Genomic DNA, 25,267 nt, shown 5'->3' with positions numbered 1-25,267 from the left:
AGCTCTCCCCCTCAGCTCCTTCAGACTAGCCAGCATCAATTTGCAAAAACCTGGTGGTACATTCAGAGATGTGGGATCACTTCTTAAACAGGTCATTAAATATGTTGACAATGCAAGTCTGGTTCGGTAAATGAAAATAATCTGCTTACTGGAATTCTGCTCTGAGAATCTGAACTTGAGATGTTTTATTATTTTTTCTCTTCAAATGTGAATGTGAGTTACAGCTAACCCGGAGTGCATGCAGGCCTACATGTTATTAAGGGTGCATTCACACCAGCAACATTTAGTCTGGTTTAATCCAACTCTAGTTCTTCTGCTTTGAAAGTCTGGTTTGTCTGGGGAGGCATGAATTTGTAATAGAACTCTGATGCTGACCAAAAAAGCAAACTTGTCCACCCTAAAATCCTCGGTCTCGGTTTGATTAAAGTGAACTCTGGTGCGGTTCAAATGCATATGAGAACGCCAAGGAGACCGGAAGCTGCTTTTAAGCAGGATACCTACTGTAGTGCAGGGCATTCTGGGTAAATAAAACCAAGAGTCAAATGCTAGAAAGAAAAATTGCTGAAACTGCAACTGCTAAAATCTAACACTACTCCATTTTTATTTCTAGTTTGTAACGAAGGAAGTTGTATTCATGTCTTCTTCTGAGGTTTTCCTTCGGCTTCCTTCAGAGGCTCTTGGTGCAGCGCCCCCACAGGTGGCGCTCAATTAGTTTGGATTGTTTGACACAGTTCAGTGAAAGTGAACTGCATCAGCTGAAAATGCAACAAATGTTGCAGTTTTGGTTAATAATCCAGCCGAGTCCACTGGACTGTCAGGTGCGAAAACACTCTAAGAGTTTTGTCTAGAAACACAGCGTCCTCCTAATTATGCAAATACAAGAAATAGTTGCTGAGCAACTATTTTATTGTAATTTGGTCAAGAAAGTTGCTGAATATAATGAACACCTGGTGGAACATTAACCAGCAAACGGATTACTGCATCTCACTTTTTCTCATCCATTTTTCTAGTATTTAATAACTTTGCTCACTGTGACAGATGGTCTCACCAGCAAAGCTTTGTTTTTGTTGTTCATTGTCCCTTTGAAGAGTTGACAGTAGTATTTAGAGCTACCTCTGTTTCAGTAGACCTTTTTGTAATGTTGCCTCTGTGTTCTGATAGGTGGATGAGTCTCAAACTGGGGAGCCTGGGTGGCTGGGGGGTGAGCTCAGAGGCAGAACCGGTTGGTTCCCAGCTAATTATGCAGAGCGGATACCTGAAAGCGAAGCACCAGTCAGCTTGCGGCCTTCGTCTTCGGCCACACCCCCGTCGACCCAGCAGCCAATGGCCACTCCCCCTTCAGCCACCGGACACACCTCCACCTCAACATCTTCTGCTAACAGCAACTGGGCCGACTTCAGCACCACGTAAGTCCGACTCACATTACCTCCCGACTCCTAAAAGTGTCGAGAGTTTTCCGCTGTAGCCTGATCGTCTGATTCCTTTGTCAGTTGGCCGTCCAGCACAGCGAGCCAGTCAGACAGTGAGGGATGGGACGCCTGGCCTACCTCCTCAGCCAATCAGAATCCCTCTCTCAGCGTTCCATCAGCACAGTTACGGCAACGCTCCGCCTTCACGCCTGCCACGATGACGACAGGCTCCTCACCTTCTCCTGTACTAGGACAGGTATGAAAAAAGGAGAAAATGAATCATTCGCTATGCAAAGACAGATAGCTGTAATATGCTGCAATCCTACCTTTTTTGTGTTTTCTTTTTAGGGGGAGAAGGTGGAGGGACTTCAGGCCCAGGCCTTGTATCCTTGGAGAGCCAAGAAGGACAACCACCTCAACTTCAACAAAAATGAGGTAGCAGTCCATCTAGTGGTCGCTGTTCAGTCCTGTGTTTACAATAACTAGGTACCTGAAGGACAGAAAACTTTCTAAATTTCTTAAGTGCATCTTATTTGTGGATTACAATCTGATTTTATTCAGGAGAAAATATTAAAGTGCTATACATTTGTGACGTCCCGATCAATCGGCTACCGATCATAATCAACCGATTTCCGTGAAAACGTGTATGATCGGCGATCGCTGATAACTCTCTCTTATTGCCAATCACAAAAATTGATCACCTACATCTCGTACTTTGCAACCCTCAGAAGCCAGTGTGCAGTGTGTCTCCCCCTTTCCTTCACACGGCGCACAGCAGCAAATCCTAAGCAATGTCATGTGGAACTTTAGCGCTCTGAGAGTGATGGAGTGGAGTTTGCGTCTTGCGGTGAAATAATATCTGTGGGGTGAAGCACATCAACATGCATTAACACAATGAATCTAATATGACATTTAAAAATGCAAGCAACTGACAGACTATGGCTACATTGAGGCACACTACAGAAAAAAATTCACTTGGGTGGTCAGACAGCAGGTAATTCAACGCACGATTCTCATCCAGTTGAGCATGACGGTCAGAAAGCTAAGCAAATAACCAGAAAAATAATGCAAGTCATTGTATTAGATAACCAACAGTGGAAAACGCAGGGTTCTGATCTCACTGTTGAACCGCCGCTGCGCTACCGCGATGTCATATTTCACAGACGTAGCGCCGTTTCCACTCCACCAAATGTTCTCTCACATCGAACGTCTCCAAAATTTAGATTCAGACAGACGATGACAGAAAGATGCATTACAGTTAAAGGTGTCAGTTTATGGAACAACCTTGACAGCGATCTAAAGCAATCTAAACCTCTTTTATTTCTTTTATTTGTTACATGAAGTATTCATATTTATTGAGTGAATGAAATAAAAAATGAAATGTAATGAACTATGGACTCGTGTATGAAGTTGGTCTGAAAGTGGTAACATTGTTTTTGATGCAGATCATAACAGTGCTGGAGCAGCAGGACATGTGGTGGCTAGGTGAGCTTCAGAACGGACAAAGAGGCTGGTTCCCCAAAAGTTACGTCAAGCTCATCTCGGCCAACATGACGATTCCCTCTGCTGCTGCTGCTGCTGCTGCTGCTGCTGCTGCTGCTGCTGCTGCTGCAGCTGCAGTCCGCAGCAAAAACACTAAGTAAGTTTAGAAGAGCCTGTCACACCACAGGCCTCTCAGAATGGCAACATATCGATGACAATGAAATAATGTTTGATCCAATTCAGTGATGTCCAAAAAAGGGGAATCTTTATCTTAAATTCATGTTGTACTCGGAGGTTATACTTGACTTTTTTTTTCCTTTTTTTTTTTTTTTTGGTGTCAAAAAAGAAATCCCATCATAATCTGTTTTTACCACATTATGCCATCACACATGAAGAAAATTAATACAGGTTGCCCCAGGAACTTGGTATTAAAAAATCTAATTAAATGATACTTAAATCATGAACGACGTGCTGTGATCTGAACACAGTCTCACAACTTCCACATGGACCTGAATTGTGTGGCAATTTGTGCTTAGTCAAACATCTCAAGGTTTTGATGTTGATCTGAACGCTGAGTCTGCATTCTGCTGCAACAATGGAGACTGGAATTACAAGAGCCACTTCAGCCAGTGTTTTGAAATCGGGGAACATTTCTCCAAGTGAAGATTACTTTGCACTTCTGCACCAAGTGGTCAGGAGTGTGAATTGTAAGTGGTCAAAATGAGAGAGGGCCTTCAGATTTTTTTGTCACAGTTTTAACAACAAATTGTTAAAGACAGAAGATGTTTGGTGAACACCACCTTAACCAGACTGCATCCGGCCACCTTTTGTTTTTGTCAGATCTGGAAGTGTTTGCTGAAATATGGAAAACTGTGATGGATCTTTGGAAATCAGCCTGTCAAGATGACAACATGCCATTCCTTATATAGAAATTATTTAACTTTTAAATATTTACACATAAATATTTTGAATCATTTCATTTTGTTTGCCCTCATGTCCCCTAGTGAAGCTGGAATATCGGAGAGTCCGCCCAATGGGAAACGACCCTCATCCTCTCCAGCAAAATCTTCCGAATCTGGAGAAGGTAACTCTATAAAGAACGTTTACCGTTTCCTGACTTTCTCTAGAGAGAGTGGTGACTTTTTCCTCCTGCTTTTCTCCAGAATATGTGGCCATGTACACCTATGAGAGCAATGAACAGGGGGACCTTAGTTTCCAGCTAGGAGACATCGTCGTGGTGACCAGGAAAGAAGGGGATTGGTGGACGGGCATGGTGGGGGGAAAGACTGGAGTCTTTCCTTCCAACTACGTCAAACCACGTGACTCAGTGCCAGAGGTTGAAACCTTTGTTTTGGATTATTTAGTCTGGGCTAAAATTATAATTTGGGAACATTTGCAGGATTTTATTTTATTTATTTATTATTTTTAATTGTCATAAATTTCCCTTTTTCAGTCCCTGGGACCAGCAGGGAAGACGGGAAGTCTGGGGAAGAAACCAGGTGAGATTTTTCTGTTATTCATAACTGGACTCTTTGTTCTAATAAAACAGACTTGGCTTAGATTACTAAATCTAATCCAATCTATGTGTCCACCTTATTATAACTTGTTTCACATCTTTTAGTCATTTAAATTAGAGCATTTGCAAAATGCTGATTTCTGCTTTTAGTCAAACTGTAATATTCTTAAAGGTAAAAAAAATCCCATCTTCTTCCTTCCTTTTCCCTCTTTTAGAGATCGCTCAGGTGATCGCTGCTTACACTGCAACGGGCGCAGAGCAGCTGACATTAGCACCGGGACAGCTCATCCTCATCAGGAAGAAGAATCCCGGGGGCTGGTGGGAGGGCGAGCTGCAGGTACACCAGCACTGTCCAACCTGGACAAATGACTATCAGGTTGTATTAACATGGATAACATGCTTATTAGAGCTGTAAACAGGATCCCCGCACATCCTTAAAAGTCTCAATTTCATTTATCTAAAATTAAGGCCATAAAATATCTTAAATTTATTAAAATAAGGCCACATGACCTTTTGAGAAAAGGTAACTTTTTAGGCAGATATATACTTTAGGACATTTCTTGTAATTTTTAAAGAGCCATCATTTTATTTAAATTTTCTAGATTTAAAATAAAGATAAACATAAGCATATGGATACTTTTTTTACAAAGCACACAGTTTCCAGCCTAGTGAGAAGGAAAACAAATTCCTTGTGGAATTTCAATGCAAATATTGCAGGAAAAGAAATAAAAATGGTTAAAAACCTGCATTTGTTCTTATCTGTATTTACAAACATTGGCCAGTTCCTTATAATTTTTTGCCAAAATTACTACAAGATGTCCACACACTCTTAAAAAGTCTTATATTCATACATCTAGAAGTAAGGCCTTAAATGTATTAAATTCATTTTAAAAGAAATTGAAGTTGGTCTTGAATATGTTCATCACAGGTCTTAGATTGATGTATTTTAAATCAAGGCTTTCAAATGTCTTAAGCTAATTAAAATTAGTTAGTTAAAATTAAGGCTATCTTAAATTAAAATTTAAGATAGCCTTAAATTTCTTATTCTCAGATCTTTAAATATATTTACTATTTAATCTCATATTCTATAGTTTTTTTTCTCATGGGACTTTTCAGGCAATTGTTTGAGCTGTGTTTAATTTGCTTCTTCTTTTCGTTCTGCAGCTTCAACAGCTTCAAGGCAGTTGTAGCTGCTGGTAGCTAGCTGCTTATATGCCCTTGCTAGGTAAATAAGAAGGGTATATTAGCAGGAAACAGTTGTTCTAGTTTCTACAGTGGAAACAGAAGGAGAAGGAAAAACTAGCTAGCTAGCTAAAAATATGCAAACGAGGTAGCTAGCTTTTTTAAAAACATTTTTAGCTTTTTTGCATCTATCATGGTTTAAGTGCAAATGTATTGGCAGGATGATGTTCATCTTCACCATTGGATCACTTCTGTTGCCAACCCATTCAATGCTACATTCATTCTGTTCAAAAAAGCTTGGCACTAGGGTGGTTAAGGCTGTTTCTTTTGCACATTTCTGATGTGATTCAGGTCTTAAATTTAATTCATAATGGTCTTAATAAGGCCTTAAGAAATTAATTAAATTTACTTTCAAATCAAATTCAGAGTTTTAAATTTGAAACCTACAAAAACCTTATGTAAAGGTACACAATAATCATAGTTTGATACCTTGGTTTTACAGTCACAGGTTGGTGTTCTTTGATCAAGACAAAATATTGTGGGTGAAAAACATTAAAGTGCAGTGGTTTGAGTGAGTTGCTCTAAAGGATGTTCAAAAGTAACAGCTCAGTGTTGGTGCTGAGCTGATATCTGCTGTCATTCTCTGTTTCTCATGACGAAGGCTCGGGGGAAAAAGCGGCAGATTGGTTGGTTCCCAGCCAATTATGTGAAGCTTCTGAGTCCCAGCACCAGCAAGACCACTCCCACAGAGCCCACCCCTCCTAAACTGGCTCCTGCCAGCACAGGTATGCACATCACACATTTACATCTGTCTTTGTGGATCTCACTCCTCATAGGTTGTTGAGGCTACCTCTAACTAGCTGCTAATGTACCCTTGCTAGTTAGCTAGATTTCTTTATGTCTATCATGGTTAAGGAAAATTTATTGCCAATTTATTGTCATTTGTACATTTTTATCACAATACAGGTCTTAAATTTCATTAGTAATGGTATTGAAAATTCTTACATTTGAGTTGGTGAAACCTGAAAAAGTTGTGGAAGGTACAAAGAGCCACAGGTTTCTGACACCTGGGCTAGGGTAGAGGTCAATAAAAATAAATGTGAGTCTGGGCAGATAAAAGGAAAGAAATGCTTCAAGAAATGGATTAGTCTGTTTTTTATGTCATTTTTGGTTTGAGATTTTGTGTCAAATTGAAAATGTTGATGTCTGGTCCATCTTTTTGGTTTTTATGAAGCTCTGTGTCAGGTGATCGGCATGTATGACTATGTGGCCCAGAACGACGACGAGCTGGCCTTCCAAAAGGGCCAGGTGATCAACGTGCTCAACAAGGACGACTGTGATTGGTGGAAAGGAGAACTGAACGGGAGGGAGGGCCTGTTTCCTAGCAACTATGTCAAACTGACGACAGACACAGACCCAAGCACGCAGTGTGAGTATGCGCACACACGGCCCCACCTGTAGCGTGGATTCCACCGGAAGTGTGCGCTAAGATGAGCAGACTAACATTCAGTCGAAATCTATTATGTGTAGCACAAACACAACTGACACACACACACGCCCACGCACACACACACCCAGAGCCAGGTGTGGAGATGCTGTCCCTCTCTGTCAGTCTTTTTGAACCCGGGCTGGTTTCACCTTTCACCTTCACACTTCTTGGGCCTCTTTGATAACCTCCCCATCATGCACCACCTCTGGGTGGTGTCTGTGTGTGTTTGTATGCTGTGTATTTGCATGTAGATGTGTGTTAATTTGCGTGCATCAGTGTATAAGCACCTCTTTTTTCCTCTCTGCATGGTTTCCTTCAATATGATCCACCATAAATGTAAGAGTTTCTACAGCGCAGCAGAAACATCACAATACAGTAAAAAGAAAATACAAAAAAGCTAAACACGGGGACTGGCAAATGCAAATTTGCTGGCACCCTCTGTGGAATTTGTAGAAAAATAAATGAATCTTTTCTCATATTGAGTAATTCAGAGGACTTGACCTTTAATTCATTCAGTTGGCAGCAAAAAGAAAATCCCATATTGACAAGCATCACTTGTCAATATGGGACAATATGTTAGGCAATGGGTGAGATCCCTCACCATACCCAACAGTAGGCATGAGGTTTTACTACAGCTTCATACTTTGTTTCTCCCCAGACCCAACTGGATGGGTGTTAGTTGCTGAATAATCCAATCTTAGTGCTTTTGCACCCGAGTTGTTCAATGTGTTTAATACGAACTCTGGTTCGTTTTCCCACTTCAATGGTAGCTTTATTGTCCAAAATCACAAACTGATTTGTGGCATGTCTAATTATCCGACGACATATGCATTGAATTCATACATATACAAATTATGTAAATTGAAAACTTAATATATCTTAAAAACGTTAACAAATGTAAGTTAGCCTTAAATGTATTAGTCAGAGGTCTTAAATTTTGTTGTGGCAGAACTGTTTAATCTCATATATAAATTTTTTATTTCATTATTTTGGTGGCAGGACTTTTCTGTCATGCAACAGATTCAGTCACATGCAAACATCTTTTGTTTTATTCTCTGACATGAGGCGGTTCAGACTACCGCTAACTAGCTGCTAATTTATGCTTGATAGCTAGCTAGCTAACATTTTTTGTCTATCATGGGTAAGTGCAAAGGTATTGCCAGTTGGCTGAAAGAAGTTTATTTTCGAAGCTGGCTCACTTCTGCTGCAAACCCATATAATAAAAACTTTTCAGCTGCATATGTGTTTCTCACTTATGCAGTGTGAGAAACACAAAGCTGCTGCCAGGAGCTACAAACAAACCCCAGAAATGTCACTGTTCCTGGGCTTGATTGTAATAAAGCAGAGTCTGCCAGCCATTCCCTTTGTTTTTATTTTATTTACTTTGTTTGGTTATAAATGTCACTCAAGGGGGCATTAAAAATGCCTTAAAATGTATTCAATTAGACTTGCTGACTTGCAAATACCCTGAAAAAACCACTGTGCGACCTTTACCCCATGTTTCACCCCTCTTTCCTTCTCTCTTATGGAATTACTGTCTCATAAAGGCCACCAGTGACTGAATGTGAACAAAATGAAATAAAAAAAATTGATTGGGTGGGCCTCTCCTCCTGTCGGTCCCCCACACTTCATATAAAGGTGCTCCACCCTCTTCAATAACACCCCTATAACGACACTGCATTATAATAGCATAAACAGCATTCCTGTTTCTTGGTAGCATAAACAGATTAGAAAGTGATGAAGATGCTTCTTTTTCGTAAAGCATAAAGCTCCGTGCAACTTAGAAGATGTATTTTCAAATTTGTTCAGTTCCTGTTCAGATAATTTGGAAAGAAATAGTACTGACAAACTGATATGACAAAATTTTCTGCATTTTATACACACTCTGAACACATCATCTTCTTGCTGTATTTATATTTGGTTCTCCCACCCGCACACTCATCTAACTCAACATCTTCACCTGGTTTGTAGTGACAGGTTTTGGTTTGTTAGGAGTTTTCTCTGTTTGAAAAGAAACTGAACCACCAGAACAAAGTTACAAGTTAACATCGTCCACTGACTTGGACCACTCTAAGCACTATATAGTGCATATATTTTAAACATGTTTTAGAAGACAGTATCTCACCCAAAATTAATGAATGTATTTGTAATTTTTTTTCTGGGGTTTTTCTATCTGGGGGTGCCAACAAATATATTAGTGTACTGTCACAATCTGATGAGATGAATTCGTCTAATCTGATTTGTTGGTGCACCAATAAATCAGAACCAAAGTTTCTTAGCGTCGGGAGGTCAGCAATCTGCCAGTACATTTGAAACAGATCTTATCTACCTCTGAAAAGGTCAGAAAATCAGCTTGTCTGCTTTTGCTCTGCCGTAAGAGAGAACCGCCCACCAGGTCACGTCTGGACTTGTGCAGTTAACAATAATCACCCCACTGTTTCTAACTTAGCGACTTTTTACATGATTCCAAACAGTTTGTGCGAATAAACTGAAAAGTGCGGTGGGCAAAATAGGTCTGTTGTGAATTATTATTTTAGTAATTGAGTAATATATTCATTATTCTGACAATTTAATTGAGTAATTGAATTTAAAAAATTGCTGAAAAAAAGTATTGATAAGTTTTGCCATAACAGTAGTATTGATATTGGATATCAATAATGGCCCAAATTTTCATATTTGTGCATCCTTAACAATTACTTTTCTGTATTTTAGAAAATGAACCTGTAATAACAACAGTTTAATGATACAAAAATTTGAAATCATACTGGATTTAATAGTAAAGCATCTGTCTCACAGACACTTATAAAAAATGTATATACTCCAGTTTTTAGTTTATGTATTCGACTTCACTCAAATTAGTATATGAACACTCACTTTGCCCAGACATTTATGGCGCAACTGGATTTGGCTCCTACGTCACACTCAGAAACATCTACCAGCTACGTACCGTCACTGAGCGAATGTGTGCAAACACATTTATTGAGACTGGGATGGTAGGAAATTTATTTTCTGGTTCGCCCGTAAAGCTACACTTAGGCTAGGCATCAGCTACAGCACAGCCGCCTGCTGTGTTCAGTTTTTTTGCGCCACTTGTAAAAATAAAAAAGCTGTCGTATTCCATGATGCAAGTCATTTTAAGGATTCAATAAAATCTCCCCAGATACCTCGAATCAAACTTGAAAATTGGACGCATTGCTACTAGCACTTTGCATTCATCAACAATTTATTGGCGGAAGTGAGAACATTTCACAAGTTAAATAATCACTCGGCTGGAATAAGGTGCGCTAAATAGTAAAAAATAATTTAACAAAGCTTCAAGCCAGATAATTTTCCTCAAGAAATTTTAATCAAACTATTCAAATCATTTGAGGAATTGTTATTGCCCTGGTGCAAAAAGTATTCAGCCCCCTTTTCTCTAAGTGGAACCAAAGGCCTTCAGAAGTTCCCTGATGACTGCTAATGACTGAATAGAGTCCACCGGAGTGTAATCTATTCTCAGTACAAACTCAGCTGCTCTGCAAAGAGAAAATCACTTATTGAATTTTGCAGACAAGAATGAAACCATAAATCGTGTGTGAGCTGTGTGTTGCTGTCGCTTTAGATGCTCTGGTCTTGTCCCATGTCTCGGCGCACCTCCACACTCTCTCTGTCTTGCTGCACGCTCCACCCACCTAGCACCCAACCAGACGTTGTTCTTGTTGTTGTTTCTTGTTGTTGTTTGGTTTTTTTGTTTGTTTAGTTGGGTTTTTTTTTGTTGATGTTGTTGTTGTCGTCCTCTCTCTAGGATCATATCATTACCCAGAACCCCCCTCTCCTCAAAGCCCTCAAAGAGACCCACTAGGCCACGCCCACTAGGCCACTCTACCAATGGGACAGCAGCGAGAGGTCACATGACCCGGACATGGCGCCTCTCCACCTGTAGAAGCCAGAGACAGGCAGACACACAGACAGACTGTAACGTTAAAAAACGAACACGCCCTGAACTCTTTGTCTATGCATGGTTCTGACCGGACTTGGCCAAACTCTCCAAACGGCACGCTTCGCCAGGAAGGGAGATCAGTAGTCAGCACTCCTTCTGCTCCTCCTCTTCCTTTCTTGCTTTTCATCTCTTTCTGGTTCATCTGGCTAGAGGTTTCGATTGGGAATGAAGGGAGAAGAGGAGGGGAACTTGTTGAGCTCCTCCCCTTTTTAAGATTGGACTAATGAACATGTCTTTACTGGATCACAGTGACTGTATACACACACACATACTCACACACACACACAGAGCCTTGTGGCAGCAGGGTGGATAGTGGATAGTGGGTCATTTTGTGGCTTTATGGGAGATTTAGTCATTAGTCATTCACTCAGCTCATTCCTATCTCTTTTTTTTCTTTGTTTGTTTTGTTTTGACCCTGCTACCATCGCTTTAGTCACATGTCAGTCAAAGGTTCTGGCTCCCCTCCCTCACTAACCCTCCCCTCCCTACCCCTCCCACAGCTTCACAGAAAGACCCACTATCTGCTGGAGGACAAGTCTCAGAGTTAAACTGTCTCCTCTCCTCAATGCCAAAGATTCCCTTCCTCTTCTCTTGCCTCTTTCTTCCTCCCCCTCCCCACCCTGCTCTAAGGGAGAAGAGAAGTACTGATGGCAGCAGACGGTTAAAGGGATAGTTGAGAATTCCAGTTCTATTAAAACACTATAGACGGGTAATAACTTACCTCCAATAGATCAGTTTTCTCTCAGTCTTTGTTTAGTATGAATTATGTAGTTGGTCCTGGAGGCTGAAAACAGGTTCATTTTATGAGCCTTTATATGTTGTTTGCATTGAGTATTTATTTACACACAAACCGATTATACAAGAAACGGAGACCGCAAGAGCATGCTTGGAGCATGCTCTGAAAATGGAAAACATTCCGTGCTTAATGTAAAAGTAATTCATCTTAAAAATCAATAAAATCATGTTTATTTAAACGTGTTGCACGTATGTCCGCAGGTTACGGTTTGTGTTTCCACGGGAAGATCATTGGTGGCGCACTCCCTCCTACCTTCTTTTTTTGTGTGTAAATAATCACTTGGCTTTGTGTGAGCAACCATCCAAATCAAAAATGACTGGCATAAAAGCTCATAAAATAAATCACTTAGGTCTTAACCCATCTCGGTCTAGCTGTAGGCTTCGAAAATCAACTAATCTGATTTTGTACTAAATTAAGACGAGTTATTTATTGCAAATAAAAGATAAAATTCTTGCCTATCTTAGAAATTGCTGAACTATCCCCTTAAATCTTACGCTGCAGTGCTGCTTGCCTTCTGGCGGGAAAGGGGACGAGCGACCGGAGTGGAGCTGAAGTTCCTCTGCAACCAAATTACAAAAACAGCCTGATACACAGAACACAGCCACACACAACTCACAGCAGATATGTTTTAATGTGTAGAACTTTACCATTCTGACTGTGTATTAACTTCAAATGATCCATTAATGTTTGATGTTTTGTTTACATTATTATTGTTTTGTCTGTTGCTATGTCGATGGGAGACATTCACGCAATAATGAGCTAGACCAAGATAAGGACACCGTGATGACATGCAGGTGGATTTGATATTAGGGGTGCAGTGGTTGTGCAGCGGCTGCTTTCAGATGTCCAAATCATTCCAATGAAAGAAGTCATCTGACTTTTTAAGATTCTTACCCAAGTTATTGCGTTTGCACATAGGAATCCGTCTTATTTCTAGGGTTTTGTTTGTTGGAGGGGTAAACATTGTTCCTCTTGCCCTGGTTAAACCAAGTAGCACATCTGACTTAATATTAATATTAACACACACACACATAGTGTCACAGTTATATTTATCCTGTTTTTCACTTTTGTTTTTCACTTGGTGAAAAAGGTGTTAACCCCATTTTCTTAAAAAAAAAAAAAAAAAAAAAAAAGCCAAAATGCTTTGTACTATTGTTCCTTACCAAGCAGGTGCTGTTTTATGCTTGGTAAAACACGTTTTTTTTTCAACTTTGAGCTCCTTTTGCATTGTATGAAAACATGATTTAGCCATGCACAATCATTTCACCCCTCTGAGATTTTAAAGAAATGGGATTGTTTTACTAAAACATCAATGTTACACAAGCCTGAAAAAAAAACAAAAACTTTTCTCCAGTAGAGATGCACCGATCAGAGATTTGTGGTCAATTTCCTATATCTGACTTTCTACTTATTGTAGACTTTTCCGATTCCTCTTTAAGAGCTATATTTATCTAGCTTTGCTGACATGGGCGATCAGTACTTGTATTACAAGTGGCAAATGCAACATCATGCTATGTGAAGGAGACCAGTAGTTGTAAAACAGCGTTTTACTTTCTTACTAGCATGTGAGCAACCACTCATGCTAGTAAGAATGTTGGAATTAACTCTAAAATTTCCTGAGAAATCTAATATCTTGCATGAACCATATGTTTTTTTTTACCAGTTTGACAAAACATCCCAAAGTCAGGAGTGACTTGACTTCCTGAGTCAGATTGCACTTTTTGTATCTGAAAAAGTTGGTATAAAACAAACAAGTACCAACAGGTGAAAGAGTGACATAATCAAAACCTCAAAGTCACGATTTCCTGTAATTAAAAGCAGTTTCCTGACTTCACTTTAAAACATTTCACAAGGACTGAAACTTAGTCATCTTCTCTCATTAACAACTTCCACACCAAAGGTTGTGGAAGTTGTTAATGACAACCTGGTAGCATTTAGACGATCCATTCACTAATTGTCTATATAAAAATTGGAGTTTTGAGTTTGCAACCAGTCGATCGACTGGTCACTTCACCAGCTGAAAATCGGCCAATTCCATTCAGTTCCATTCAGTTCCACTCAGTTCCATTTAGTTCCATTCGGTTCCATTCAGTTCTATTTAGTTTCATTCAGTTCCATTCGGTTCCATTCAGTTCTATTTAGTTTCATTCAGTTCCATTCGGTTCCATTCAGTACCATTCAGTTCCATTCAGTTCCATTCGCGGGCAGATTTCTTGGTGCATCTCCACGATGAAATCAGTTTGTTCCAAGCGGATCATTTCTCCCACACCTCATTCCATTCTGAAAGCGTCACGTTTTAGTGTCATTTTACTGAATCAGCCAATGCACAGGGAGACAGCACTGCCTCGCTTTTACTTGAGACAGATTATTTACAGTGTATTACCCGTTACAGTCGAGACATGAACCTTTTTTTTGTTTGTTTTTTTACATAGCAACAGACTAGTGTTAGAGGGACTGCCATTTCTTGTTTGTATTAGGGTTATTTGTTGTTGTTTATTCAAATGACAGTATTGTGATTTTAATGTTTACCCTCAGAAACACAAATGAATGAAATGATTATAGAAATACATATACATTTTTATACAGGAAGCAATAATCTATTAGCATTATGAGCCTTCTTGAATCTCATTGGTTCCTCATTGAGTCAGTATTGAAAGTCAATCTCTCTGATTGGTCGATGAGTTAAGGTCATTGGGGGGTTTAGCAAACTGGACTTGTTTGTTTTGGGAACTTGTCTAATTTACATTCACCTTTTTTTATTGTTTTTTTTTTTACCAGTTGGTTACTGATGATCAAGGCTTGACAGACAGAGCTCATTGGTTTAGAGAAAGGAGCGGACTAAACCAGAGCCACGCCCCTCAACACCGGTTTGGTTGAGGATATGATGACTAAAATCAATTGTGTCCCAACCTCTGCAGTTACTTTTGTCTCCATTGCCATTTATCGAAATCACTCTAAAATTTAAAATAATACAGGTCAAAAAGGTTTGAATTTGTACGCGTAGTTCTTTATTTGTAGAAAAAACTTTTATGATGTGTCAAAGTGGTTTTATTGGAAGAAAAACCTTAGCTAAGCTCTGAGTTACAGCGTGACTCTGGTTTAGTCTGCTTAGTTAAAAAAATATAAATAAATAAGATCTTTTTGATTCATAATTAATAAACTGTAATGTGCTATCCTTTATTTGGATAAGTATAGCTAAACTGATGGTTTAAGAAAGCCAAATGTAATCAGAAAGGTGGCAGTGAGTGCATGTATGAATGAATGTGTGAGTGATCAAAAAATAATGCATAAATGAGCAGTTTTTATGGAAACCAATAAACGTGGTGGAAACAAAAGACTTGAATGAGTGAACAAAGTATACAGAATGATGGTGTTTATTGAATTGTTTTTATGAGTGGAGGTCTTTATGAAACATTGAAGCCTGCTTGTTCTGATGATTAAATACTGTAAGATGGACTGCAGACAACTGGCCTTGTTATTCACATTATTACACATTTGTTTTAAAAAAACCTTTTTAAAATAGCTATTTACTGTAATAAATTGACCTAAATTGTTAAAACTCGACAAAATATTCATTTTATAAGGATACTTCTCATATTGAGAACTGAGTAATAAAATAAGTCATACTGCTTGTCTCTACGGTGGATTCCAAAACTATTCAATCCCTTTGCTTAGAATCGTAAACCAGGAACTTTAGTTCATTTCATAAACAGTCGAACCAAAAACTATTCATACTTCCGGCAAAAGTAAATTTCCAGTAATCTTTGTTGAACCAACAAGTTTGGTTTTAACTGGTATAACTGGGTTTCTAACTGAGGTGGGAGTCTCCCAGAATGTAGTCAACTTTATTCAAACAGAGCCAGTTCACAGCACATGGCGTCTCTCTGAAAAGTATTTAGTTCAGTCATTCACATTAGGGCTGCAACTAACAATTATTTTAATAATTGATTATTCTATCAACTATTCCAACTATTAATTGAATAAGAATTAATTCATCACTAAATTAGTTGACAATTACTTCAGCAATCGATAAATCACTATTAGATATTTTAAGTTGTTCTACACATAACCCACTTTCATCTTATTTATGAAACATTAATGTAAACTTCAGTTCAAAATGCAAAAACCTGAGGAAACAGAGCAGGTTAGCAATCCCTTCTGCAAGTATGCAAGTTCTTAAAGATACAATCATAAAACAAAGCAAATATTTTCCAAAATTAGCATGTCAAAATGGTTTGAACCCTTCTAAATAAAGTCAGTGGGAAAATCATTATTAGCATTATAGCAAATAACACTAATTAAATGTAATACTTTTTGTCATGTTTCCTCTGTTGTTTTGACAATAACCTTAAAACTCTTAACCAGAACTGCACAATACTAGGAAAACATCTATGTCATAATGTCTGTGAATTTTGCAGTAGTGGTATGACTTGTGATAAACAATTATGAACAATTTCTGATTTTTTGCTTTTGGTTTCTAACAAACATAGTTCCCTGCTAATAATATTCAATATTTCCATCTCAGCAATAAGGTTTTATTGAAAAAGTTGCACCAGTTGTTTCTAAGGTCTAAACAAAAACATCTTTCTTTTTTTGTGCAAAAGTTGTTTGTGTCCATGTAGTTTTATCATTAGTCCAGCCTGTTGTCTGAAGCACAGACTGAACTAATTCTGTGGCTTCCCATCCGGCTGAATCGCTGCAGCTCCCTTCAACAATAAGTCATCCACCATCTCACACACACATCAGTGCAGACCGTCCTTATCGCAGAACAAAACTGCATTGTAGTAAACATAGTGAACAGAGCTTCATATTGACAGTGTCACATTTGACTGAGATGCCACGCCAGTATCTGTATGTTGATCTCAGGTATGTATGACCGAAAATGGTTTCCTTTTTTTCTATGCTTAGTGTAGGTAGCGCCGTTCCTGCTGAGAAAAGCCAGGGTGACGGTGGTGTGTTGTTTTTTTTTTTTCTGTGACATTTGACCTTCAGGGTGCGCTGACCTCCACCTGCTGGACATGCTGAGTCCGATGGAGAGGAAGAGACAGGGCTACATCCACGAGCTGATCGTCACAGAGGAGAACTACGTCAACGATCTGCAGCTCGTCACCGAGGTAACCACAGCGGCATGAGGGTTCATCAGGCTATACCTAGAGGTCACTTGCAGCGACACTGTTTTTTCTATGTTATTAACGACATCAGCTCACTATTAAGTTTTTCTTTTCATTTGGGACAGTTCTGACAGTCAGATATTGTTTCCAATGTTTTTTCCCATTTAAAAAGTTTGGCTCTGAAAATGCCTCGTTTTACCTCTAATGCTGTTGACAATGTGTTGCTCTATTTTATGTGATAAATCAAGAATCAGACGATTATTTTTTAAATGTAATTTTGGAACATTTTCAACATTATGATGAAAAGTGTTCAAGTGTCTTTTTTTTTTTTCACCATAAATTTTGCGTAGGCTAAAAAAGATAAAATTACACAGATGGAATCTGTTCAATTAAGTAATTTCCAAATCTTTTGCTCCAGATTTTATTTAGGGAAATAAGAATGGAGGGGGTGAATATAAATGTAGAAGTATGATTTTCCTTCTACTTCACGTTTATGCAGTACATTATATAATTCGCATACTCTTTAACTTGAAAAATAATGTTCACCTACAGCCTTGAAGATTCAAGTAGGCTGCTATAAAACTCAGAGATTAAAGTTCATCAAGCTAATTTAACAAGAGAGGAGTACTAACAGCTCATCCATCTTCAACAGTGGGTTGCTACAATTTAATACTGCAATTTAAACCAAGTAATTATTTCACATTATGCAAGAAAACTGCGTAGATGTTAAACAAGAACACAATTCTGTTATTTTCACTCACGTTATCAGGTTAAAATTGCTGTAAGTTAGAAGAATTTAAATTCTTGCATGAACAAAATATCTGATCTTATAATTCATTTTGTTACACATCACACTGAATTCTGCTCAGAAATATTTATTTATAACAGCCGTAAGCAGTTTGAGAAAACATCGTCTTCAACCGTAGCAAACTGAAAGCCTAGCTCATGAATCAATAAATAAATTCATAACATGATCAATTAAAATGAGATCAATAATTTCCATTTGGACAGCTGTTAGAGATGCTCTAATTTAATATCAGAAAGTCAGAATTTTGAGAAACACTGCAAGCATTTGATATTCAGAATGAATCAGTGTTCAGACATTTGCTATAAATTGATATCAAACACCATAAAACAGCAATTTGCTCTCTTTGAAATCTGCCTTGCACTAAACGTCACTTCTTCTGTGTTGATGTAGATCTTCCATAAGCCTCTGCTGGAGTGTGAGCTGCTGACGGAGAAGGAAGTGGCCATGATCTTTGTGAACTGGAAAGAGCTCATCATGTGCAACATCAAACTTCTCAAGTGAGGAAAAAAAATCTAATAATAAACGCAATTAAACAAAAGTTTAGATATACGCCTCTTGTAGTTTCTACAGATGTGCTGACTCGGGGTTTTCTTGCAGGGCTCTCAGGGTGAGGAAGAAGATGTCGGGCGATCGGATGCCTGTGAAGATGATCGGCGACATCCTGACCAACCAGCTGCCTCACATGCAGCCGTACATCAGGTCAGGAAGTGGATCGCTTTCTGTCTGTAGGAGTTTATGTCCTGCTTCGTGTAGTGGAGCAGCCATCTTGTTTTTTTGCAGGTTCTGTTCATGTCAGCTGAACGGGGCCACGCTGATTCAACAGAAGACAGATGACAATCCTGAGATCAAAGACTTCCTCAAGGTAAGAACTCTGATTACTTCCTGAAGGCGGAGTTTTAGAAAGATTTCAAGGCGTTAGATTACATGTTAACATTTCTTTTAAGTCATATTTGATATACATAGCAATTTTTAACAACTGAAGTTAACATAGTTACTTGATTGTCCTGTGAAATGTCACTGTGAGCCTGGAAAACACACAGCACTGCCCCTTTAAACATGAAATAACTTCAAAAGTCTTCAAAATTGTATTAAAAACATTTTTGTGTGGGAAACTGCAACTAAAACAATAAATTTTGATGTTTGGTGTTTCCAACAGAGGTTAGCCATGGATCCCAGGTGCAAAGGAATGCCTCTGTCCAGTTTTCTACTCAAGCCGATGCAGAGAGTCACACGCTACCCTCTGATCATCAAAAATGTTTGTACCATTAGAGCACATAAAATTCTCGTGAAAATTCCGGATTTGCAAGGACTTTTTGTTTCCGCCTTCTAATCTGAGTCTGAATTGTTTTGAACTGTTTCTGATTGCAGACCTTAGAAAACACTCCAGAGTCTCATCCAGACCACAGCCATCTGAAAGCAGCGCTGGAGAAAGCAGAGGAGCTCTGCTCACAGGTGAAAACTGGAAACACACACTGAGGCAGCCGCCTGCAGCGGACCGGAAAATCAGTTATGACTGGATCTATCATTTATTTTTGGACATATATGCTTTTGAATTATGATCAAGCTGTAGTTTGCAATAGTTTTATATGTGTAAAAGATAAAAGTGTCTGGAAAGTAAACACAAGGCAGAGAAAAGTTGCCAAAAAGTGACAACGTTAAATACAGAATACCCAATCTCAATGATTCATAAGGTGGCTAATCAAGAGAATAGTAAAAATCACCAGCCTGAACATAGTGAGTGATTTACACGGTGAAATAGAGACCAACATCCTAACCAGAGATTTAAAAGTATTTAAAAAATCCAATTCTAGCCATATTAAGGTTCTGACCAGCATTGTTACTGAGACACACCCTTATTTGTCCCAGTGTCTGTGTCACTAAGCTACTTAAATGATCAAGTTGTGTGGAGATTGTGTAAAATAGTGCAGCAGTGAATGGCAGCATCTAAAAGTCTCACCTTTCTACACATAATTAGTGTTTTATTCATGAGAGTTTAAGTGCATTACAGGAACGTAGTTATCAAGATATTGAAAGTTACATTAACATCTTGTGATTTAACCATCTTTTAAATCACCAAAGTAAGAAACGTGTACTTTAAAATGACACTTTAAATGCATCAAATTGGCTATCTGCTCTTAAAACACTACTTGGAACTCCAATTGTGATTTAACTGTTTGATGCTTTCAAGGTTTTTAGGTTTTTTACTCAAACATGATTGTAAGAGAAGTTAATCTTGATAGAAAATGTACTTGCATGTGCATGACGAGTTAAGTGTGTGTTGTGTGTTCTCAGGTGAATGAAGGCGTCAGAGAGAAGGAGAACTCTGACCGGCTGGAGTGGATTCAGGCTCACGTTCAGTGTGAGGGGCTGTCAGAGGTGCAGTATCAGCCGCAACCACTTTTTTAAGATTAATAAGAGGTGAAATACTCAAGACAAGGCAAGCTTTCCTGAATAACCTTATTGACATATTTTACAGAGAAAATGTAAATATATATATACACAACTTTAGGCAGCCACGACATATATGGTGTCATCAGAATATGTATAGAAAAATTTAATAATCTGATGGAGATTATTACATGGATATATATTACGCAATTATATATCCAATAAAAATTAGTGTGAGAAAAGAACCTTGAGGAATCCCACATATGATCTTAGTTTGCTTAAATTAATCATTTATTAGAAAAATGATTTCTTTAGAAATGTGGACGCTGACATTAGTGTTGGGGTCATCTGCTACATGTTTGGCATCGAGATGCTATTTCAGGCTTGAACAGCTTCTCTGATAGGCTAACTCCTTTCAGCACAACTTGAACACAACAGTCGTCTTTCCCAGCGTCCTGTCAGATTGTTTTAGAAGCAGAAATTAAAGCATTAATCTTTTGTCCCTAATTATTTCTGAATGGAAAGTATTCCTGCCTGATGTGACCCAGTTTATCACAAAGTACTTTCCCCGTTCAATCAAAATCTCATTTCTCACTATGTCAGAAGCAGCACTGAGATCCATTTACTGTTAATATGTATGTGGTGTAAAACTTTTTGAAGTATACTTTCAATCTTGTGATGTTTTTAAAAAAAAACTAGAATAAAAAGAACCAGAAACTTTGTAGAGCAAAACATTTAACACCATCACCTTAAAACTTGTATGATCGTTTAATTTGTTTATTTCAAATAAATTTCTCTGTTCTTTTTAGCAACTGGTGTTCAACTCGGTCACCAACTGTCTGGGACCCAGGAAGTTCCTCCACAGCGGGAAGCTGTTCAAAGCAAAGAGCAGCAAGGAGCTCTACGGCTTCCTGTTCAACGACTTCCTGCTGCTCACACAGGTGAGTCTTCCTGTACGAAGCTGTGGCTCAGTTGAATTATGTCATCAATCCAAATTTTCCATAAAATTGATTATTTAAAAAGATGGACACATTCCTACAGCTCTTGAGGTCTAAGCTATAGATGGCGCCATTTCACCAGATTAAAAAAATGTATATTTGAACTGATTAACATCCTCAAAAATGGAAATTTGTGTACATCTGTTTTCACTGATTTTGACAGTTAGCTGAAAACGTCTGCAGCTCCTCGTCTGTTGCAGTATATTTCTGGACTCATGACACACTTAAACAAATTTAAACTTTTTTCCCTTCCTCAAACAGGTCACCAAACCTCTGGGCTCTTCAGGTTCTGACAAAGTCTTCTCCTCAAAAACCCACCTGCAGTACCGCATGTACAAAACGGTGAGAAGACTGGCAAACGTATCTGTGCTCTCATTTAATGGAGGAAAACAAAAATTTCACCTTCTTTTCTTGAACTTTAATGCACTTTGCCCTATTTGTGTAAGAAAGCACGAGTGTAGTTTTCAACAGAAGGTAAACCCTCAGTGATGGATGTGTGATATGGACCTAAAATTGATCACAATATTTACTGGTACTGTTGTGATAACATGAAAAGTGACGATAAGAACTATTGCTTCTTTTTTTAGCTTACTGTGTGTCTGTGACTGCATGACTCAGTAATCAGCCCTACAAACTAATACTGCTCTTAAAAAACTTCCCTGTTTTATTTGTAATGTACTTCTTTAGGACATCAGTCACATAATGAAGTGTCATTTGTTTGACTAAACTGCACATAGTAACCACATTTAATCATATTGTCAAATGTATTGATGTACATTGCTGCTTTGATTGAACAGAAAATGGAGAAAATAGTAAAACTAGCAATCTCAACAATATGGACAGTTTCAGTGGTTTTTAAAGATTATTAACTGGAATTTGTGACACCGATAAATCAAAGTCTTATTATGATAAGGAATTTATCAAGATAAATGGTAAATGATACAATATGTACCCACTCACACCCTCATTTCTAACTGAATCTTTTTGTTTCTTTCAGCCGATCTTTCTGAACGAAGTGTTAGTAAAGCTGCCAACTGATCCATCAGGGGATGAGCCTCTGTTTCACATCTCACACATAGACCGAGTTTACACCCTCCGAGCTGAAAGCATCAACGAACGGTAACGGAAAACACACAACCCAGACGAGGGCTTCAGATGTTTGCTTTTATAAGCTGGTCATCTTATGGTTTTTTCTTATTTCTTTATTAATATTATTATTGTAATCTTTTACAATAATTTTATTTCTTTTTTATTTCTTTTATGTGTCCTGTCCTGCAGTTTGGCACTCAGAATTGTGAGAGTGTCAAGGCGAAGCCCAACACATTGACTGGAGTGTTACAGGTTTCCCTGTGATGCTCTTATTTTGGGTTTATTTCAGATGTAATGTACACAGAGACAAAAAAGAAAGAGAGAAAAGAAACGGAGAAAGGTGGGGCAAAGGATTAAAAAGAAAGGAGATAGGAGGAGAGGAAAAGAAGCATAGAGAGAACACAAGTCAACAACTTAAACGTCTGCTTCTAAACCTGCAGAAAGAGAGAAAACAAAACCCAGATACCACAATGACAAATGCAAATACAATAAAAGTTATAATATCATTGGAAAGCCAACTGAGAGTGTATTCCTTAAATTAGATAATTCAACTTTTTGCCTCCTTACATCTCCTTACAGGACGGCATGGGTTCAGAAAATTAAGGCCGCCTCGGAGCTTTTCATTGAGACGGAGAAGAAGAAGAGGGAGAAAGCGTATTTAGGTAAGCTGGACTCTCAGGCTGATTTCTGTGGTTTCATTAAAACCCCGGCGGCTGACCTGTCTGCTCCTCGTCTCAGTCCGTTCTCAGAGGGCGACCGGGATCGGCAGGCTGATGGTTAACATCGTGGAGGGCATCGAGCTCAAACCCTGTCGCACCCACGGTACGTAAAGAGGCCATTGAAGGTCGACCTTTTATTAAATCTGTGGTATTGCTTTTTTTATTCAAAGCATCATGATTTAATGTGATAGTCTAATGAAGCTAATCAGTACCTTATCTCAACTGGTTTTATCCACAATAATCAGCAGCAACATTGTCTGTGTTTCAAGGTAAAAGCAACCCTTACTGTGAAGTCACCATGGGCTCTCAGTGCCATATCACAAAAACAGTACAGGTAGGAGAAAAATGACTATAGGCATTTTCTTACACTGTTTACATTGTGTTTTTACATAGTAAAAACAATTATGAAATGAGTAATAAATATTACATTTTGTCAAATCATCAAACAACTACAAATCAAATATGTTGTGTCCAACTTACTACTAATCAAAAGCATCTCTAAAAGAGTAAAGTGAAAGTAAAAAATCAATTTTATTACATGGTTAAAACTTAGTAATGTTTAGTAATGTTGATGTTTTAACATTAATAAGGAGCAAAATAAATCAATCAGGAATGTTTGAAGTATTTCTATTCATATCCACATTTTATACATGAACCAATTCAGTGTTTTCTATTGGAGTTGGGAAAGTGGTGCATATTTGTCAACTGAAAAAAATTCTGCTTTTGTGTTATATATGTTTTATTGTCTAAAATAGACTAAGAAAAGAAAATCTGAAAAGAAAAGTAAGGATTATGAATTGTAGATGTCTGTTAAAATTGTTAACCCTAACCCATAATTGAAGTGGGAAAGTGTGTGCCACTGCGACAGGGACATAGAATTTAGACTCGTAAAATAATGTTTTAGACAATTTGAATTTTCCTTTGGGATCAATAAGGTGTTTTATTGTTTGAATTTGAATTTAATGTGTCTGCAAACACCTCAGAGAATACCTAGTTACTGCCCTGCCCAACAAACCAATGTGGGTTTTAGGGAAGGTGAATTCAAAGTTCATCTGAGTTGTTTTCTTTGTTTGCAGGACACTTTGAATCCCAAGTGGAATTCCAATTGTCAGTTTTTTATTAAGGACCTTGAACAGGACGTCCTCTGCATCACTGTGTTTGAACGAGACCAGTTCTCACCTGACGGTGTGTGACGCATTCAGTTTCTAAACCATCCAGCGTTACTGTTTGTAACAGAGGGACAAAACGCCCCTTGATTTACCACGTCTTGTCTCTGCAGACTTCCTCGGCAGGACTGAGATCCGATTGGCCGAGATAAAGAAGGACCAGGGCTCCAAAGGACCAATCACGAAGAGGCTGCTGCTTCATGAGGTTCCCACGGGGGAGATTGTCGTTAGGCTGGACCTGCAGCTGTTTGAAGAGCCGTGAAACGAGCGGCAGGTTGGACCAGATGGGACTGGCCCGGGAATGAACTCAGAGAAACGGAAAAGAGGACAGCGCAGCTGGACTGGAATAAACTGGACCAGAGGCCTGGAACGGGCTGGGGTTACTCATTGTGTGATCTGGCTGTTAATGTTTAGGGAGATTAATATGTTAACAGCAAGATTTGTTCTGCAAGAAAACCCCAGGTAAAGTCAGTAACACTAAGTAACTAAATATCATCCTCTTTAACAACAACCTTAAATGCCATGTCAGTTTTATGTTGTTTGCCATTTTTTCCATTATTTGGAAGAAATTAACAATAAGAGGGCTTACTTGGGATCAAATGGAGAACATTTTCAAAAAATAAGAAAACCCCAGGTCCATATCTTGGATTGACACATATTTAGCCGTCAAAGTCGGGGTATTAAGATTCAGCCTGTCACAACAACAAATTTAAGGTTCAGCCTGTCACAACAACAAATTTAAGGTTCAGCCTGTCACAACAACATATTTAAGGTTCAGCCTGTCACAACAACAAATTTAAGGTTCAGCCTGTCAAAACAACAAATTTAAGGTTCAGCCTGTCACAACAACATATTTAAGGTTCAGCCTGTCACAACAACAAATTTAAGGTTCAGCCTGTCACAACAACAAATTTAAGGTTCAGCCTGTCACAACAACATATTTAAGGTTCAGCCTGTCACAACAACATATTTAAGGTTCAGCCTGTCACAACAACATATTTAAGGTTCAGCCTGTCACAACAACAAATTTAAGGTTCAGCCTGTCACAACAACAAATTTAAGGTTCAGCCTGTCACAACAACATATTTAAGGTTCAGCCTGTCACAACAACATATTTAAGGTTCAGCCTGTCACA

At 38.5% G+C, this 25,267-nt stretch overlaps 1 protein-coding gene across 3 annotated transcripts in view; it reads left to right on the top strand.

Moving 5' to 3' along the window:
• The window catches only part of itsn1 (intersectin 1), a 67,854-nt gene extending 42,954 nt beyond the window's left edge, over nt 1–24,900 (top strand). For 2 of the 3 annotated variants that reach the window (XM_023328072.1, XM_023328071.1), the window contains 25 exons: nt 1,162–1,406; nt 1,491–1,665; nt 1,758–1,844; nt 2,855–3,048; nt 3,896–3,975; nt 4,055–4,227; nt 4,345–4,390; nt 4,623–4,744; nt 6,251–6,374; nt 6,824–7,018; nt 16,846–16,967; nt 18,163–18,269; nt 18,370–18,471; nt 18,553–18,634; nt 18,929–19,027; nt 19,141–19,224; nt 20,065–20,148; nt 20,970–21,101; nt 21,420–21,500; nt 22,156–22,277; nt 22,827–22,909; nt 22,986–23,069; nt 23,236–23,300; nt 24,043–24,151; nt 24,246–24,900. In XM_023328072.1, coding sequence (XP_023183840.1) covers nt 1,162–1,406; nt 1,491–1,665; nt 1,758–1,844; nt 2,855–3,048; nt 3,896–3,975; nt 4,055–4,227; nt 4,345–4,390; nt 4,623–4,744; nt 6,251–6,374; nt 6,824–7,018; nt 16,846–16,967; nt 18,163–18,269; nt 18,370–18,471; nt 18,553–18,634; nt 18,929–19,027; nt 19,141–19,224; nt 20,065–20,148; nt 20,970–21,101; nt 21,420–21,500; nt 22,156–22,277; nt 22,827–22,909; nt 22,986–23,069; nt 23,236–23,300; nt 24,043–24,151; nt 24,246–24,394 — 2,946 coding nt within the window. In that variant the 3' untranslated portion in view covers nt 24,395–24,900. Of the gene's footprint in view, nt 1–1,161; nt 1,407–1,490; nt 1,666–1,757; nt 1,845–2,854; nt 3,049–3,895; nt 3,976–4,054; nt 4,228–4,344; nt 4,391–4,622; nt 4,745–6,250; nt 6,375–6,823; nt 7,019–10,862; nt 15,310–16,845; nt 16,968–18,162; nt 18,270–18,369; nt 18,472–18,552; nt 18,635–18,928; nt 19,028–19,140; nt 19,225–20,064; nt 20,149–20,969; nt 21,102–21,419; nt 21,501–22,155; nt 22,278–22,826; nt 22,910–22,985; nt 23,070–23,235; nt 23,301–24,042; nt 24,152–24,245 lie in introns of those variants that run through there. The other variant, XM_023328073.1, reaches the window with a different exon arrangement.
• Nucleotides 24,901–25,267: the final 367 nt, after the last annotated feature.

This window comes from Xiphophorus maculatus, chromosome 22 (assembly GCF_002775205.1).
Source record: "Xiphophorus maculatus strain JP 163 A chromosome 22, X_maculatus-5.0-male, whole genome shotgun sequence".
Lineage (NCBI taxonomy): Eukaryota > Metazoa > Chordata > Actinopteri > Cyprinodontiformes > Poeciliidae > Xiphophorus > Xiphophorus maculatus.
The sequence above is the reverse complement of the archived record's forward strand: the minus strand, read 5'-3'. Positions and strand labels throughout refer to the sequence as shown.